General features: G+C 37.8%; 1 protein-coding gene across 4 annotated transcripts in view; it reads left to right on the top strand.

Moving 5' to 3' along the window:
* The window catches only part of EPHA3 (EPH receptor A3), a 277,193-nt gene that overhangs the window by 20,213 nt on the left and 236,822 nt on the right, over positions 1-20,158 (top strand). For all 4 annotated transcript variants that reach the window (XM_078389833.1, XM_072993965.2, XM_072993966.2 and 1 more), the window contains exon 2: positions 5,347-5,411. In XM_078389833.1, the coding sequence (XP_078245959.1) occupies positions 5,347-5,411 (65 nt within the window). The remainder of the gene's footprint in view (positions 1-5,346; positions 5,412-20,158) is intronic.

Raw genomic sequence — 20,158 nt, 5'->3', positions numbered from 1 at the left:
TGTCAACAGTTTCCTTTTCTCTGAGATTTCCAAGGCAGAAAATGTGAAAAGAGGCATTTCTGATGTCACAGGAACTAGGCCTTTGTGTAACAGTTGCAAAGTAGTGTGTGTGTGTGCACACACATGCATGTCAGAGTGAGATAAGGTGTGTGGATTTCCTGCACTACCTCCTATGCACTTATTGTATGTGCAACATACCTAGAAACCCCTTTGTACTGAGTCAGTGAGCCCTGGTGCCAGTTGGGGGTGGAGAAGGAGGTGAATGCATTTATGCTAGCATACACGGTAAAATCCAACCTTCTCCTCTGGCACTGCTCATCCTAAGATTTGTCTCTCTGCCTGGGGAAGCAGAACATCTCCCTTGAACTTCAGCAGCACTCTGAGAGCTGGAAATTCAAGATCGGTAGCTTTTCAGATCATTACATCTCATGTTATTTGTTGTTTTGATTTATATAGTTATATACCGCCTTACAGTACTGGAGCACTCTCTGGATGATTAACAGCATAATGATGCATACAAGAGCTTGCCCCCCACCGAGCTTGTTACTCATTTTACTAACTTTGGAAGATTTTTACATATTGATTTTTAATTTTGTACTGGGAGGTATGCAGAACATTCTGCAAATCTGAGGGTGCTGCTTGAATTTGTACCTCTCTACATGAGATTGATCCCCATCTGCACTAAAATTTTGTAGTATGTAGGGCTGTTTTCCAGATGCCAAGTACTCTATTTCACCCTGGGTTTTTCTGGTTCTCCCTCTTCCCTTCTCCTACCAGTCAGTCAGCACCTTCACTCTCCACGGGGGCTTTTCTCCGCTGTTTTCAGTCATTCTGCAAACTCTGGGCGTTCCCCAAGCCAGCTGATTATTTTCTCTTGTGTGCATGTAGGGCCATTATGATTACATGAATATCAAAATAAGAGGTAATTAAGTCCCTCATCCTGGAATCTTGGCCTGTGTGAGAATATACATGTAATATATTTCCAGATGCCATAGCAGAGAAATAAAAATAAATAAAAGCTTTAATCTTCTAAAGTCATCCGAGTATCTTCGACTAAGGGTACTTGAAATGTCAGCTTTCTCTCTGATGTGAAAGTATCTTAGTTATTTTTAGGGTACCCTTTGAATCAGAGAGCCTGGAAAATCTTGGATTTTCAGATATTTGTAGTAATTTAAGTACAATTATCTATATCTTAATGTTCACATTTCCAGATATTGGGAGATTATTTTTAAACTTTTGTTCTATTGGGAAAATATTTTAAAACTTTTGTTCTATACTTTGCATTCTCCTTAATTATTGTATTAACACCAGTACTATGAGCAGTTTTAAAAGTAATTAGATATAATATGCATAACTTACAAATGAGTTCAGAGAAACATCTTATGCTGCAAAGTTTATACTCTTTCATAGCTCATCTTCATGTGACAGAGGCATTACCCTGTTTCCCTTCAATAAGCCCCTCGTATGATTTTGCAGGATACTCGTAATATGTCCTACCCACAAAATAAGCCCTAGTTAAGTGAAAACCCACCCTCATCATTTTGCAGCAACTAAAAGATGACATGACTGTATTTGAATAAACGTAGATTGTTGTATATGAAAAAAAATCCTCTGAAAATAAGCCCTAATGCGTTTTTGAAGCAAAAATTAATATAAGACCCTGTCTTATATTTTCACGGAAACAGGGTATATACATCATGAACATTAAAAAGAATATGTTTTGTGGATTTTACAGTTTTTTATTCCTATGAGAAACCATACTTCAGTGCTGTTGAGATACTGTAACTACCATTATTTTACAAGTCGGATTATATTTAAATTGTAACATTTTGCTAGAGAAAATGAATCTGCTTTGCAAAACCAGTATGTTATGCTTTTACAGCTGCTTGTTATGCAGAGTTTTGTATAAACTATTGAAAGCATTCCAATATGTTAAAGCAATTTAAAAATCCAAATGATAGAAATATCATTATGAATGCTGGTAATTCTCTGTTACTTTTCTTGCTCAAGATGAATTTTATGGAGCTCTGTAAATGTTGACGTATCCAATCGTGTTTTTCTGTGCTATAAAAATAAAAAGGTTTCCGAAATATTAAATTACCCGGGTCAGTAGCCTTTCTGTAATATGTCATTTGGTATTTTTCCTAAGCCAGTATTAATTGCTTGTAAAAATGTTTGTTTAGCCAACAAATACTTAAGCCACATCTTTTTGTAGTTAATCCATTGTTGCCCCTAAACCTTGTATTTATCCGAACAGTCTTTCACTAGGCTTCTTAATACAGTGATGGATCATGTTGTGACACTGTGTCCATTTATATCCATCATTTCTTCTTATGTGCCTTTTGAAGAGTCCACTGAGGTTGTTTCGAAAAACTAATCTAATTGTGTTGCCAAGATTGTTGTGTGTTAAGTTTTATGGAAGGTGATAGGAGGGAGATCCTGGGATTCCTTGACACATATGTGAGGTGCCTCTCAGGGGCTTCCTTATTTAGCGGGAGAATGTTTAGACTGTGACTTGTGATAGAGAAAATTAATTAGCGCAGCTAGTTGTAAACAAATTGGTTAAAGATAAAATTCATTTTTTTCATTCAAGTTATGTTTTTGGTGCGTTCCCCCCCCCCCCGGTAAGAATATATATTTTGTTTTACCACAGTCCAAATATCAAAAGCAAGATAAAATATTTTTGATGTGCAGATCCTGTGTTAAAAAAATCAGTTTTGATCTAGTTCAAAAATGTAGCTCCTTTACTCTTATCAGCACAAGTAGGGATATAGAAGTTCTCTTCCTTTAATTTTTAGAAAACAAATTCTTGATGTTTTATCAATTTCCTAATGAGAAAGTTTCTAATGTATAAAATTTGTCTTGATATGCTTTGAAAGTGTGTCACTGTGCATATGAAAATATGTGTGGGATTTTGAATATTACACGTGCTATAGCATTCAACATTTGGACTTCATTTAGTTTACGGTTAGCATATTCTCCCTTCAGTGGTGTTGTATTTGTTCTATGTGTGTTTAAAAACAAAGGAAAAAAATCTGTGCACAATTAATCACAATTTTATTTTAAAGAGAATATAGCTCTAAAGGTAATCCCATTCCTTAGTTGACTTGCAATATAAACGAAGTTCCATTATATCCTTAAAGCATAGCTCACAGAAAAATGAGGGCAGCACTGCTGGTAACGTAGGCAGAAACATTGATTTTGTAGTTCTCTCTTGTCAGCCTGCTGTTTTACTCATTATGGTAGGATTCTGACAGCCTCTATAAAATCAGAGTTGTAATACAAGTTAGATTGAAAGAAATTGAAGGTGTTGGCTCAGCATCTTAATTATCAGAGAAAAATCTTGACTACAGTATTTGTGTATTCGTTTTTAAATAATTCTTACTGATATGTGCCAGTCTGGAAACTTTTCCAAATTGTTTCATCCTACTGCTATATTATTGGAAACATCTGTGTATATGGTATTTTGTGGTATTTTGTGTTCTATTTTAAAGTTTCTATTGTTTCTAATTTATAATGTTTAATTTGTGTTTGTCCTTTTCATATCATTTAAATGTTACTTTATATAGATTTATTGTTGTTGATTATTGTTCTTCTTTCTGTTGTGAACTGCCCAAAGTGGTCTTGGTAGCCAGATGGGTGGTGTACAAATTAAAATAAAAACAAACAAACAAACAAACAAACAAACAAATAAAGTGTGTGTATGCTTGCTTTGTTAAGGGATATTGCCAAACTGTAGATTTTACTGTATCTATTTTCAACATCAGTGTCAGAACCCCAAAATGTATGCAACTGAATGTGCAATCTACATTTCAAACATGCTTCAAAATACAGATCTGGGTTTTTTTTTGTGCTGAAAGATTAGAAGCCTTTTAAAAAGCCTGAGGTTATCTATGGATGAAAAATCATATTTTAAGACTTTGCTTGAAGTTTAAAACTGTCTAATCCATATACCACCCAAGAACTCAAGATACGCCTAAATGAGTTAGGTGGAAAGCCAAAGAAAGCCAAAGTCTGGGGTTAGCATTAATTATTATAAGCAGAATGTAATGCATTCTGCACACTGGATTTGCAGAATATAAACTCTCTTTTAAATTACAAGGGGACCAACTGTTGCATCTTTCACTTGTGTATTTATTTGTGCTAATTGAACCTTGTTTTGGACATGTTGAGTAGGGAAAAAAATGGAGTGGGTGGAGCTGATAAGAACAGTCCTATTTTCGTCCTTGCTGAAATGAATTGGGAGGTAGATCTATTGATTTGTGTTACTTTTCTAGCTCTGCTTTCTATATCTCTGCTTGTTCAAACAGAACTTAGAAGTAACTTATCACAATAAATTATAATAAACTCCTTTTTTGCAATATCTAAGGTATAAAATTATGAACTTCCCTTAATATTTACTGTTGGCATGGATAATTTTGGTCCATGATTTTCATTCCCAGATTTTCATTCCCAGCACCCACCATGATCCAGAAATGGCTTCAAAGAACGAAAACAAGAGTAAAATGAAACAAAACAAAACTAAAAGTGGCCAGACAACTACTTATGGTTTTTATTGGGAGTTCAAGTCTTGAGGGGAAAAAAAAAACCTTCCCAACCACTCTAAAGTTGAAACTGAGCTGATGAAGTCTGTGAGAAACATAACATGATATATTAAAAAACGTTTTTGTTACCCCTCCTTCTGTTTTTACCTGGAAAGGTCTGAGATCACCTTTGGAACACAAAAATGGCCTTGTGGTCTAATGCAGCCCATGGACTATGCTTTGTGCACTCCTGGTTTAATATTGTTCTGTAACAAAGGATAATTCCATCTTCTTGCAGTGTAATTACTTTGGCGATTTTTACAGTTACAGTGTGTGTGTGTGGCCTCATGCCTTAGGTGTGCTTTGTATAATAGGCCAGCAGTTTGTAGTTTTTTGTAGAATTATAAAATTGTAGAACTGTAGTGATCTCAAGGCTCGTCAAGTTCATCTCCCTGCCAGAAATCCACACTTAAAGAAATGGTCCATTTACCATTCTGGCTGCCCTCTTCTGGATCTGTTCCAGCTTGTTGATGTAATTCCTAAACCATGTTTTTTTTTTTTTAAAAAAGTAACTTAAAAGTATCAGTTGGTTACTTTCAAATGGTGAGAAAATGAAGTTACTATGAACATCATTGTAATAACAATGACTGTTGTAGGCCTTTGGACAGAACTGTAACTGTTGCCAATTGCTTTTTACAAGTAACTTGCTAGGTTTTTAGTTTAAACTGAAAACCAGTTCCTCAACACCAGATTGCTACTTGTAGAGGTTAACTAAGCAGAGCAAAATAAGCTAATTCCTCTTAATTTTGTCTTCTTTTCACAGTTAATCTACTGGATTCAAAAGCAATTCAGGGAGAATTAGGATGGATCTCCTACCCATCACATGGGGTAAGTTCATAAGACTGTAAAATCGGAGAAATAGTGCTACCAATCAATATGCTATGAAATATCCTTATCCTTGGCACACCAAGCTAGATACAAGGCTTACTAGATTGGTGGCTGATGGTACTGTTTTGCAGTATACATCTTCAGGCATTTATTTTTAGGTACACAAGTCTACATGTGCTCTAGGGTTTCTAGGTCAACAGCATCCCATACCAGTAACCTGAGGCCAGGCAGCAGGTCCTTGTGGTGTCATGGGACACAGGCAAAGACTAGGAGAGAAACTAGCACAAAACCCATACAAACGCCTTAGCCAAGCTAATGGACCTTGTTGCTGAATAGAGATAGGGTGGAGATGGTTGTCCAGGCATTGATTCCACGTCATGTACAAAAAACTTACTTCTCCTGCAGCATCTCTTGGCCTGAGATTTGTCTCCCAGCCTGGAGCCCCCAGAGAAGTGCAGGAATTCCATAATAGGCTCAGTATTTCACATGTTTCTGAAACACAGTAAATGCTTCTTTTCAACAGCTTTAAAGATTTTGGTAACCTTGTTAAGCACCATAAAGGAATTTCTGATCTACATACTGCATTTTTCACAAGAATATTGAGTATTCTCATATGGAATTCCGAAATAATGGTTGAACCTCTGGTGCTTGACTTTAGCATTATTCCTTAGGCATAACAGAAAGAAGATATCGGTTTTCATGTGAATGGGCATTTACCCTTTAGCTGCAAGGAGTGTTTCAAACCAATGACTCAAATTAAGCCTGTATCTGAATAAAGCACTGGAATGAACCTTTATTTTCTTCTGAAATTCTACAGAACCATAAACATAATCTGAAGATCAGTAGTGCAGTGATAAATATGAAAAAATATATGCCTCATCATTATAGTCCCTGTAATATCTCCTATCACCAAGGAGAGTCTAAACAGAGACTGCTAGATCAATCTCTAGTAACAAATGAGGAGCAAGTCTTTTGTAAATTTAATGAGTCTTAGTTGCCTATTCAAGTGCAAATCACTCTGAAATCCTTTGCATTACTATAGGAATAGATTGCAAGAATATACTGATCCTGGAAAAACCTGTTTTTTTTTCAAATAGTATGACAGTTGCAGCCAACATCAAAGAGAAGGAAAACTTGAGTGGAATAGTGGTGATATCAGAGTCTCTGGTACTGAAAAAGTCCCAAGAATTTGAGCCTGTCAGTCCTGGCTCCTCTACAGCAGTTGTCCCCAACCTTGGGCCTCCAGATGTTCTTGGACTACAACTCCCAGAAGTCTTCGCCACCATCTCTGCTGGCCAGGATTTCTTAGAGTTGAAGTCCAAGAACATCTGGAGGCCCAAGGTTGGGGACCACTGCTCTACAGCACTGCTGAAGATCTTTATTGATCCTGAATTAGAAAACAAAACAAAGAAAAGAAACAGAATAAAGGTTTGTCCAGGCAACAAAAAATATGATGCAGTGTACCTTCCTGTGCTTAACTCCGACCAGAACCAGTACATAAAATGAAATGAATTTATGAAATGAAATATATATATTTGTTTTTATATGATTAATTACTCTGCCTGTTTCAGTGACTAAAACTAGATAGCATCACCCAAAGCCTGAATGAGGTCTGTTTCTGTCACAAAATATAGTAATGGCTATTGGCTTCCGTGTCTAAATCACACTGGCCATGTGACCACGGAAAGATTGTCTTCGGACAAACGCTGGCTCTATGGCTTGAAGAGCGGGATGAGCGCCGCCCCCTAGAGTCGGACATGACTGGACAAAAAATTGTCAAGGGGAACCTTTACCTTTACCTATTGGCTTAAGAGGACATACCAATTCGGGAAGAGTGGGTCTATCAACAGAAGAACCTCCATGTTGGGAAACAGAATACAGTGTAGGGAATCTAGGAGTAGTTGTTACAGTTGTTTGTAAGCCTCCAAGAGACATTTGGCTAACCTCTTGATTGTCAGGCAAAACGAGGAAGTGCTTATGAAAATCCCACTGCAGAGTATGCTGTGTTAGAGAAGGGTGGTTTTCAAACTTTTGCTCTGCTGCAATTAAGCTTTGTAATATTCCTATCCGGCAAATGAATGTCTTTTCCCCACAACTGAATTGACTGAATTGTTCATCAGTACATAGTGCCTTTGTCCCGTGGGACTCGACTACTTGAGAATGCCTTGGGTGAGATCACTTACTTAAAAGAAAAATAACATTTCCCACCCTTCATCTGGATATTTAATATGTCACATCATACGTTATGTGCACAGGAAGATGATAGTATATAGTTACTTTCAAGCAAGTAGTCCCGTAGAGACATTTTTCAGTGAGATAGTACCCTGTGAAGACTGTCTATCATTTTCATCTGTAATTGAAAACAGTACAGGGAAAAAAATGTTATGTTATATTGCTTTAAAACGAGTGATCCCCACATGCATTCTCAAGTAGTACATATATGGGGGTGGGGTGGGGGTGGAGGGAGAGATTAACCAAATAATATTATTGGTAATAATAATGTTATCATCAATTAAGCATGCACATAAGCTTTTTTTTGTCTACACCTTTCCCCTTAAGCACCATACCCTTGGGAATGTGGCCTTTAATCACATCGAAGATGCCTATCCCTGGACCATAATTTTAAAAATGTAGTAAGTGCTACCTTGTTGCATAGACTTTTAGAAGGAAAAGCATTAGATGGGTAGTTTGAATCACTCTCAGCAGTCATCCTGTCTGTGCGCTCAGCTTAACAAAGAGTAAAGAAGCCAGAGATTGTACAAACTTCAGTGGAAAAGCATGGTGGGTTTCTCAGTCTTGTTGGTGCTTGGGAAACATCAATGGTCTCCCTGTGTTAAGAAATGCTGTTTCAATCGTAAAAGAGATAGTGGTGAAAATTCATCCCTATTTTTCTATAGAATTCGAGTTCAGAATAAATCTCTTCACAATACTGATTCTATATTTGCGAAGGCTTTCACGGCCGGGATCTAATGTTTGTTCTGGGTTTCTCGGGCTCTTTGGCCATGTTCTGAAGGTTGTTCTTCCTGACGTTTCACCAGTTTCTGTGGCCGGCATCTTCAGAGGACAGCAACTTGTGCTCTGGTGTAGTTGGCTTGGGAGTGCAGTATTTATGGCTGTGAGATAGGCTTTTGTCTTTTTCTATAGATGGGTGATTAGTATGTATTGTTGTGGGTGTATTGTTGTGCTAAGGGAAAGAGATTATCTGTTCCTGTGGTTGATGGGTGTCATTAGCTGGTCTTTTGTGTGTAGTGATCCCCTGTCCTTGTGGGTGGGTATAGTTCGTTGACCTTTTGCATGTAGTATGCTTGATAGCTTTGTTTTGTTGAGCTTCATACTTTCCTCTTTTTTATTGAAACTGTGCTTGTGCTTGTGGATTTCAATGGCTTCCCTGTGGCCAGGTATATATTGGAACCACAAAACGAAGCATCCACACCAGAATCAAAGAACATGAGAGACACTGCAGACTAAAACAACCAGAAAAATCTGCAGTAGCTGAACATGCCCTGAAACATACTGGACATGAAATTCTGTTTCAAAATACTGAAATACTGGACACCAGCAGCAATCATTACATCAGACGTAGCACAACAATACACCCACAACAATACACACTAATCACCCATCTACAGAAAAAGACAAAAGCCTATCTCACAGCCATAAATACTGCACTCCCAAGCCAACTACACCAGAGCACAGGTTGCTGTCCTCTGAAGATGCCGGCTACAGAGAATGGCGAAATGTCAGGAAGAACAACCTTCAGAACATGGCCAAAGAGCCCGAAAAACCCAGAACCACCAATACTGATTCTATCAAAGGAGCAAACGGTATGTAATGGACAAGCTTTGTTTATACCAAGTTTTGTGGTACTGAGAAAAGGAAAGAATTCATTCTCTCACTGTTACTGACTTAGATAACAAAGCTTCCCTAGATTTTAATGGAGAAAAATTGGCCTGAGTAGTGTGGCATGTTTAAAGTTCCAGCATAATTAGCTCCTACTCTCTTTTACTTAAAAAATGCCTTGCAGAGAAAAGCAGTGTTCAAGAAATGAAATGGATGTGTGTATGTATGTGGATAACACAATATTTTCCTAGTGTTTTACGTCTCCTGTATTAATTAAAAAGCTGTGGAATCTACATCTGTCGGGAACCTACCTAAAATATGAACTTAAACTTCAGAAGGAAAGCATTATAATAAAGATGTCACATCATATTGAAACATTGCTAATAGTGCTAAGGTGATTTACAAGCCAAAGTTAATAGAGCTACACTTGAAGCTGTGACTCACAAATGAGGATATTGGTATGTTGCCAGCCAAGTTCCAAGACACAGCAATATATCCACATCACAAGCCTAAAGTGCCAATATGCTGAAGCAAGTTACTTTTATAAGTGTTAAAAAGACTACCCACCCTTTCCTCTTTCTTCTGGCAGGCAACTTACAAAGATCCTTCAGATTCATTATTTTAGTGAGCTACATAGAAAGGGTAAATAATGGGAAGGAAGTCACGTGTTTTGGTTGGCTGCTTCAGGATTCTCTAAATATTTTTCATTAAGATGATTTGACCTGATTTGCAACTAGGAAACAGCCCTGAATATTCATGTTTTCATTTACCCTCATCTGTATTCACAAATGTTTGTTCCACTTGATCATTCTCTGATACTCTCATTCTAACTCTGGATTCAATATTGTCACCCTCAAATAATCCCATCGTGTCATTCATCCACCCACCCAACCCACGCAATTTGTAATGTTAGCTTTTGTAACACAATGATCATCTGGTCAAGCTCATTTGAGCCATTGGGGAGCCTGGGCCCCACCAGAAAGCAGAGCAACAGAATTATTAAAAAATGCAAGAGCTATATTTACTTACACTTGATTGCAAAGTCCATAGAGATAATATCCTGCACCAACACCTGCATCTGTGCAATTTTCATGCTGTCAATCAATCAAATTTGTGAAAGGGCCTGGGAAATGAGAGCCACTTAGTTTTCTCCCGGAGCATATTATTGATATGCTGATTAAGCATAACGCAACTGATTATTAACAGCAATTCACATAAATTATAGCAGTACAGATGTGGGTATGGGATGGGGTGGGGGATAAAAGAAGCAAGTAACTTCAGTCAATAATATAGATCTGAGCACATCCATATTGGGTGCACATATTTGTTCCAGTTCAGTCTATTGCTAGACCAAGGTAGCTGAGGGGATCTCCAGATGGAGGACTGCTCATGCAGACCTTAAGACGGCATTCTGCAGCTATTTCATTACATTTTTCTTTATAGATTTCCTGCAATAAGGAAAATGTGGGAACAAATAATGGGAAAAGCAAAGGAGGATTATAAATAGAGAATAACACATCTGGTGTGTATTGGAGTACGAGTGGGGAAGGTGTCTTACATTGAAACCATGGGGGATGTGCCTGTCCTTGGACCGTAGGTCACCTGTGGTGTGAAGTCCTCAACAAATTCAGTAAGATGAGACAACGACACGAGATAAGTCTCATCTGAAGCTTGCTCCAAGAATCAGTGCAATAGGAAAAAAACAAATCCTAATTCTAAGGTCCATTCATAGAAACACAATGGATCTAAGAGAGCTCTTAAGTGTATCTACACTGGGCAGTTATAACAATTTGTTTTCAGTTTAACTGCCCTGTCTCTGTCCTGAAGAAACTGGAATCTGTAGTTTGGTGAGATGTTTAGAATTATCTACCATATTACAGAAAAATACACTTGAGTGTTATCACAGAGATAGTTCTCCAAAGTACAAACCTGGAGATTCCACAAGATGGAGCCATGACAGCTAAAGTGGTATCAGGGTCATATCACTTTGGATACTCCCTAGAAGCATCAAATTCTGCACCCAGACTATAGTAGTCTCATGAGGTGCATCCCTGAATACAAATCTTTCTGGGATGGGATAATGTATACGTAGCCTGTTTATGTAAACATAGTCCAGTCATCTGGTGCCTAGTTGGGAGTAATATCAAGGACAGCGCCAAATTGCTACTAATTAAAGAACTCCCTTTTCATGTTCAAGGTGCATGTGACTTTGTATCATTGTACATGGGCTGTGGACACCCTGATATTTTTTAAAGAGAATGTTTTAATGAGCAGTACTCTGCCGTGGCCAATGTTGCCACTCCTTTGTGTGGGTAGAGCTGAACAAAAGGGTCCTGGCCATAATGCAACATTTATCATTGATTTACGTTGATTGATTATGGACAGAGTATGTGGTAGGCATATCTATATGATATCTGAAAAGAGCAAAGTATCAAAGACATATCAGAAAGAAAAGAGGAGTAAATATCCTGTTAACCACTGGCAACCCTTTATTTCTGCTCCTGTATGATTTTTCATTTATCTTTTAATAATAAAAATGAAAAAGCATTTTACCAGTATATAATCTATATACAAGGTCACACGGTTCTGCATTCAGTACTAGTGTATAACCTGTAGACAATGTTACACTGTTCTGAATTTATGTTAAGCAGTTGATCCTAAAAGACACTGTTTGAATGAGAATTCACAATAATTGAATGCATTAGGTTACCAATTTGCTATACAGTATGTATATCCCATCTTTCTACTACAAACCGTAGTTGAGATCCCACAAGATTCTTTGTTAAAGTTATATCCCACCGTATTCGAACTATTACAATTCATAGAAAAACTTAAATAAATAATATAATGCTAAGACCTTCCAGATGAAAACTCAACTGAGAAATAAGTTCATTTCGATGCCAAAAGCCTGCCTGAGTAATATAACCTATTAGTCTTAAGGATACCACATGACTGCTATTTTTCTGCAAGAGACTAAAAAGTCTAAAAAGGTAAAGGTAAAGGTTCCCCTTGACATTTAGTCCAGTCATGTCCAACTCTAGGGTGCGGTGCTCATCCCCGTTTCCAAGCCATAGAACCAGTGTTTGTCCATAGACAGTTTCTGTGGTCACGTGGCCAGCACGAGTAGACACAGAACGCTGTTACCTTCCCACTGTGGTGGTACCTATTCATCTACTTGCATTTGCATGCTTCGAACTGCTAGGTTGGGACAAGCGACAGGAGCTAACTCCGTTGCATGGATTTGATCTTACGACTGCTGGTCTTCCGACCTTGCAGAACAGAGGCTTCTGCAGTTTAACCCACAGCGCCACCACGTCCATGACTAACAAGTCTACCTTGTGGAAATTGCTGCATTTTGCTGTGTGATTTCAAAACCCTGAAATTTTCTGAAATATAAACAGAACAGGTTTGTGAATATGTGCAGGCATTATAGATATTAATATTGAGATAACTGCTATTTTTCAGCTTAGTATTTTTATGCTAACAATGTGAATAGGTATGTCAATTTGTTCTCCTATTAACTTGCTTTAAATCTAATTATTTCAGCTTAATTGAATTGGAGATGAAGCAAATTATTATGTTTAAAACCTGTGTGATCCTGCTTGGCAGTGTTATTTATTTTCCTTGCCAAGAATGTGTATGTATGTCATAAAAAAACAGGGAAATATGTTTATATAAAAGTGCCACTTTGAGTCCTTTTAAGGAGAAAGGTGAAGTAAAAATATTTTAAATAAATAAATGAAAAATCATCATCACCACCTCCAGAACTTGGGGAAATTCCATATCTGCACTAAAATCTACCAGCCAGCACAAAATAAAATAGTAACTTTTCTAAGCTCTTGGGATCATTCTAAAGCTGGTAGCCATTCCTCTTTGCCCCACTGGCATCTATACTCAGCACAAGATCTTTGTGTTTGGAATCAAGGTGGTTGAAGGACCAGTGGGAATTGGAATAGTCTGGGTGGTTGATTTAACCACAATTTTTCAGTCTCAGAGGCCCTGGGCTTTCTGTTTAATCTTGTAATTTTTTGTTCAACATTGTGGACATTTAGGGTGTGGTCAAAACATCCTTTAGTGTAAGATGGGGTGGGCAACGTCTGGCATGCACATATGCCCATCCTTGGACCTTGGGGCCTGCACCTGCTCTTGCAACTGCCCTTCTTACTTTTGTGCTTTCTGAGCTCTCAATTCAGGGGCTCAAACTTGGATGAATTGCTCTATGTCCCTTAGAAGACAGAAGGATAATTTTGGGACATGTGTATGAGAGTGCTAGGGGGCATTGTTGATTCTTGGAAGAATTGTATTATCCACTCACATATTGGAGAAGAAGTACATTATTTAAATTGCATGCATGTTATAAATCTGTCATATATACCTGTATAGGAAAATTATCACTTAAACATATAAGTGTGCAGCCTATCAACTGTGGTTATGTACAATCTTTCTTTGATAAATAGATTCTGTAAAGACATTAGCTAAGGATGTTTCAGGAATTAGGTGCACTTCTGGAGCAGCTGAATCCTGCAGTGTATTGAAGGAAGTTCAACATTGGTTGTTGTAGGTTTTTTGGGGCTGTTTGTCCGGAGGTTCTTCTTCCTAATGTTTTGCCAGTCTCTGTGGCTGGCATCTTCAGAGGATCGGAGATAGAACTCTGTCTTTGTTCTGGTGTAATGTGTGGGATTGTTGACTATTTTGTTGTGAATTTCATTGTATGTGTATATACTTACAATGACAATAAATTATTATTATTATTATTTGTAGCTGTGGGATCAGCTTTTTGTCCTTACATGGCCAAACAGCCTGAAAAACCTACAACAACCACCGAATCCCAGCCATGAAAGCCTTTGAGAATACATTGAAGTTTAACATTACTTTAAAATAATGAGTAGCAGAGGATATCAGACTGCCAGACAGGAAGAAATTGACTACATGTTTTGTTTCATAGTGCAGTGGAATTCAAGAGGGTGTGACACTAATTTGAATGTTAAACATATGGCAACTACAATAGTAATGCACTGTTATCTTGAAAACAAAAAAAAATAAGGATTTTTGGAACAAAGCTTGGAGTTGTGTTTCTACTATTGACACTGATGTGCACACGTTTCAAATAAGCAGCTGCTTCACAAAGTATTTGTGTTGCTTTCCTTGTTTGTTCTTTAATATTGCTCTGTTACCAATTTAAAATGGGCAAACTTCCCTCAAAGAAGGATGATGACCAGGTACTTCTCATTGGCTGCATCTAACGCAGCAGGACCTTTTCTATCTAGCTCATGCAACTTCATTCTGCACAAATGTATTCTATGGCAATTTAACCGTGGGTTTTTAGGAGGGCTCTCTAGGGATGTCAGCTGAGGTATCAAAGAAGCTTTTTAGGACAGATGAGACCATCAAAACCATAAGTACAAACTCTATCTTGTCTAGTTCCAGGCTGAAATTACTCCAGGCATTACCCCAGGCTGTAATCTCCTCTAGAAATGTTCTTGATGGGGCAGCTCTGGAGCAAATGATGGAAGCAACCCAACTACGTAGTTGTTTTGTATTGATGTTGCAATGCATGGTAGACATAAAACTCCAGTGTCTCATCACCTTCGGAAGCTGAAATCCCGTGTTTTAGTTATGTGATTCACATAGCCCTTTATGATTCAGCAGTCATACTTGCAGAGAAAGACCATGTTTGATCCTCAGTGATGAACCACAAATCAAAGCAAGCTAGTTTGCAAAATGTGGGAGATATAGAACACTTCTGCTGTGAAAAAAAAAATCAGACATCTTTCATCATTTAAAGAATTCCTACTTCTGATGATAATACTCTGTGAAACATGTTGCTTAACCCTACATTATGGAAGAGAGTAACAAAGGTCTCTAGGGCTTTCTCTTATATGGAGACCTGTAACAAAGATATTCCACAAACTCATGGGAACTCCTTTAGTTGCTGTCCAGATAATAGATGAGAGTGGAAAGAAGAGCTCCCTCTTTCCTAGCATCTCGCTGGGAAAATCCTTGGTAGGTTGGATTTCCCTTGTGGGCCAAAGGTTACTTCCATCGTTTCCAAGTGGTCATATGTGTACAAATAAATTCTGCAAGGCATAATAGAACTCCCTCATTTATGTACATGTTTTATGAGAGCAACAAGATCGTAATATTCATTCCAAGCTAGATTTTAAATTGGTAATAGCTCAAGTCAGTGTAATAGAAAGTACCTGTTTGTGTTTGTTCTAGTGCAAACCATTCTTTTTGCACTAATCCTTGCCTGCTTTTCATATTTTGAATAGTTCCCTTTTCATTTTATGGCTGTACTTTTTCAGATTTCTCTTTTTGCAGGTCTGCTCTTTGAAATAATTAAAGCCACCACCAACCTAAGAAAAGCAGTTAAGAGTATCACAAGTATACTGCCAGTTCATATTTGTGGGGAAGGGGGCAGCACTGAAAGACCATCTTATTTAATTACATATATGATCAATCATTCTGCCATTTGCAAAATAACTTGTTGCAGATTGAGTATCATTTTTCTGTGGTTTCCAGAAATGTACGTTTGAGCTCCCATTCTGAGGCCTAAATAAAGATTTTATTTAGAACTTGTGCTGTGTACGTTCCAGCTTCCCATTTTTTCCTTTTAACTCTGATGGTTAGAAACAGTATCATTTCCCTTGTGGGTAGGCATTTTATTTCTGTCAGTCTCTCAGCATAAATGCAGACCATTTGTGGAAAGTTATCAGAGATGAGATCACATTGGATGCTCCCTTCCCCACCACCAAACTCTCTGAAGGAAAAGCTTTACCGACATTACCGAATTTCCCACTGTTCTCTTTTGAATTCATTTGCATAAAATTCCATGGCATAAAATGCTGATGCTTGCTTGGAACAAAAAAAAAGAAGAATGTTGACTAGTGTCTTTAATGCAAATATCAACCACTTTATTAGATTACATTTACAGTATGAGCTCAGAGGCCTTGGAGGAAATTGTCTTTTGTAACACATATGAACCACAAATATACTGGCTGTAAATTTCTACGCAATATAGGCTTGTAAATGCTCTTTAACACTCATGGGCCTTTAATTTTCAAGGCAAATATAACTCTAAAAATGGGTCTGTGAAGTACTTTCAATATTGCCCTGAGGTGCTTGGTCACATCCTGCAGTAACCAGAGATGCTACACGGAAAATGTTATTTCAAACTTTTACAAGGACAGTAAAGGCTTTCAGGGAATCTTAATATCATACAGTATCTGCCTTTTTTCTTTTTTCTTTTTTTTAAAAGGCTGTTGTAGGCCACAAAGCAACTTTAAAGATAGTGGCAGACATAACCTGTTTATTTTACAACTGGTGTTGCTTGATGTATATCTTGAGGGAGACAATACCATTAATTAAGTCCTCACATGGCTTACATACTTTACAAAAAAGGACAAGCATTTTTTTTATCATGTGGAGAAAATGTAGATTAGTATCAGCAGCATAAAATGCACTGAAATGTGTTTTGATCACACATGATTCTTAGAATAGTTCTGGTATGGGATAATATAGAATCATTAAATAAAAAATCATTGAATTAGGGAGACAACAGTGCAAATCCATACCTACTGTATTTTTCACTCCATAAGATGCACTTCCCCCCCCCCCAAAAAAGTGGGGGGGAGTGTGTATGTCTTATGGAGCCAATACTGTAAAAAAAGTTTAAAGTGACAGAAGAAGAAGGAGAGATGGAGGGGCATGAGACAGAGGAATGGATAGAGGAGGGGGAAGTAAGAGAAGAGAGGGAGGAGTCACAAGAGGGGGAGAAGAGGGGGATAAGCATTTTCTCACGAGAGAGGAGGGAGGACAGTTGAAAGAAATGGAAAGAGTAGTGTTAAGGAAAGACGTATGGGAGGAAAGTGATCTGGGGGAAGAAAAGGTGCTTAGAGTGCCAGAAAAAACAGCTGCTAAAACCACCTGCCTGGGTCCTCAAAGCTCTGTCCCCATTGCCTTTTCCAAGGCAGCCGTGAGGTCCATCCCACATGGCGGCCCAATGGCCAGACGAACAGTGAAGCTTTCCCTATGAAGGAGGAAGTCAGGAGAGGTGAGCGACCGTATATGCCCTCCGGTTCACCCCTCCTCTCAAGGTGCTCTCACGAGACAGCCTCATGGCCTCACATGCCATCCAGGGAAGCAGGACAAGGGCACGCCTCACTGCTGGAGCCCTGGCCCCGCAGCATCAGCATCATGCTCACGAGAGAGGAGAGAGGACAGTTGAAAGAAATGAAAAGAGTGGTGTTAAGGAAAGATGTATGGGAGGAAAGTGATCCAGGGGAAGAAAAGTACGTTTTGGTATGTTTTGTTTAATAATCGATGCTTATGGAATTACTTTACCACAATTGTATATATGTTGTTAGCCGCTCAGAGTGGTATAAATATACTAGATGGGTGGGATATAAATAAATAAATAAATAAATAAATAAATAAATAAATAAATAAATAAATAAATAAATAAATAAATAACAGGTGTTTAGAGTGCCAGAAAAGGAGGGGAAATCACGCCGCTGCCTGACTTCTCCCCCGCCCCTCCACGCGCACACCACTTCAATCCCGATGGCGCCTCGAATGGAAGGTGTGTCTTATAGTCAAGTGTGTCTTATGGAGCAAAAAATATGGTAGCTAAAATCCTTACTGGGTGACTCTTAGAAAAATCTCTTTTTCAGCTCTCTTGTTATTTATTTATTTATTTATTTACAATATTTCATCCCTGCCTTTCTGATTAGAAAGGACCCAAGGGGGCTTAGATCATTAACAGACAGTATATAAAGCTAACAATAATGAGAATACAATACTGAGAGAATCAAGCAAATATCGCACTAAAAGTGGTAAACAAAAGCAACACTAAAACATATTCAAATTAGCAAAATGCAGCAATACTTTTAATAAACCCCACAGGAAGCCAGTCACTAAGGGAAAGCTTTCTACCTATATGAAAAACCTATACAGTTGAAGCTCACTAAACTATTTGAGTACAATGGTGCCTCGCTAGACAGTTACCTGGCATGGCAGTTTTTTTGCTAGACATTGACTTTTTGCAATCGCTATAGCAATTCTCAAAACAGTGGTTCCTATGGGGGAATTTCACTGGACAATGTTTAGTCCCTGCTTCGCAAACCAATTTTCGCTAAACAACGATTTTGACAGCTCCCTCCGTGCTCGCAAAACGGGTGTTTTCGGGACCTAAGCTTCACAAGACAGCTATTTAAACAGCTGGTCGGCGGTTCGCAAAGCGGAGTTCCTATGGCAGATCTTCGCTAGACAACGATGATTCTTCCCCATTGGAACACATTAAACAGGCTTCAATGCATTCCAACAGGGAAATGCTTTTCACTAGACGATGATTTCGCTAAACAGCGATTTCAGTGGAACGGATTATCATCATCTAGTGAGGCACCACTGTATAAGCAGAGAGGATTTCAGTAAAAATAAAGATTCACATCACCATGCAGTGATATTAGTAGCAAGGATTGTATGCAGAAACAGTGTCTTTTGAAAATACCCCAGAGCACAATTACTTTCCCACTTTGAAAAGTGCAAAACAACAATATAGACAGGGTTTCAAGACAATAATTGAAATGATGTTGTATATCTTTGTGTGTGGAGCAAGGATGACCATTATCATCAGCAGCAAATTGCTGATGAGGAACTGGCTCCTTTGGGAATGTTGAGTGTATCTGACTTTGTCACATTGTTGATGAGTTGTGCATGTCCTTAAATTCCCTTGCATCTGTGGCAGTTTGTCTATAATCATTAACAATTTGTGGCAGCTGCTGACATCACTCCTGTTCCTTGCATGGAGCTATGCCACAGGATTTCAGCGACCACGTATCTCTTTCTCAGCATCTGAAAAAGTATCTTGCATGCTGGGCAACTCTGGCAGGCCTGGAGGCAGAATTTTCAGCCCCAGCATCTATGACAGACTATATGCCATGCCTGGAAATGATTGGGGGGGGGGCGGAAGGGAGATCTAATAATTGAAATCAGAAATGCCCAGACATCCCTTTCTGAATTGGCATTTGGGGAGGAGGGAAGGTATCCAGGTTTGGAGAGAAGCCAACCAGTTTTGTGCAAAGATTGTGGGAGCAGAATTTTTAAAAATTGTATCAGGGGGGGATTTTATGGGCTTAGGAGCTGCAGAAATGGCCTGAGGTCTTACTTTGCCCACGCCTAAAGCAGTTCAGCTTTTAAAATGCCAAATATTATATCCTTGAAATATTAAAAATCATAAAAATATCCCAATTAAAAAATAATAATAATAACAACAACAACAACAACAACTATTATTATTATTATTATTATTATTAATATTATTATTATTATTAATATTATTATTATTATTATTATTATTATTATTATTATTATTATTATTATTATTATTATTATTATTATTGTTATTGTTATTGTTATTGTTATTGTTGTTGTTGTTGTTGTTGTTGTTGTTGTTGTTGTTGTTGTTGTTATTATTATTATTATTATTATTATTATTATTATTATTATTATTATTATTATTATTATTATTATTATTATTATTATTATTATTATTATTATTATAATCCTTCCATTTGTATCTGTTCCTTGTGTTAAATCTTTCTGGACATTCTGCCAAGATGCACTTATTCCAGGGAATAAGAAAATATCGAAAGTCAATGTGTAGTCCAAAGAGCCTAATTTCACACTGTACAAAACTGCTACAGGTAGATTAGAAATACACACTGCTGCTTATACTTTCTTGTCTGCCTGCCATTCTTTTGAGTTACAATTTCAGCACAGTAAATACAAAATATTTTATGCAGGAATGAGGAGTTACTGTGTGGTGATCTCATCTTTCTCAGTGGTTAACTTAAAGGAAAGTTATGTTTGCACGACCAAAATCCTGTTGATTAATATAATAAATTGCA

This window comes from Pogona vitticeps, chromosome 3 (assembly GCF_051106095.1).
Source record: "Pogona vitticeps strain Pit_001003342236 chromosome 3, PviZW2.1, whole genome shotgun sequence".
Lineage (NCBI taxonomy): Eukaryota > Metazoa > Chordata > Lepidosauria > Squamata > Agamidae > Pogona > Pogona vitticeps.
Note: the sequence above shows the minus strand (reverse complement) of the source record. Positions and strands in the feature narration are given on the sequence as shown.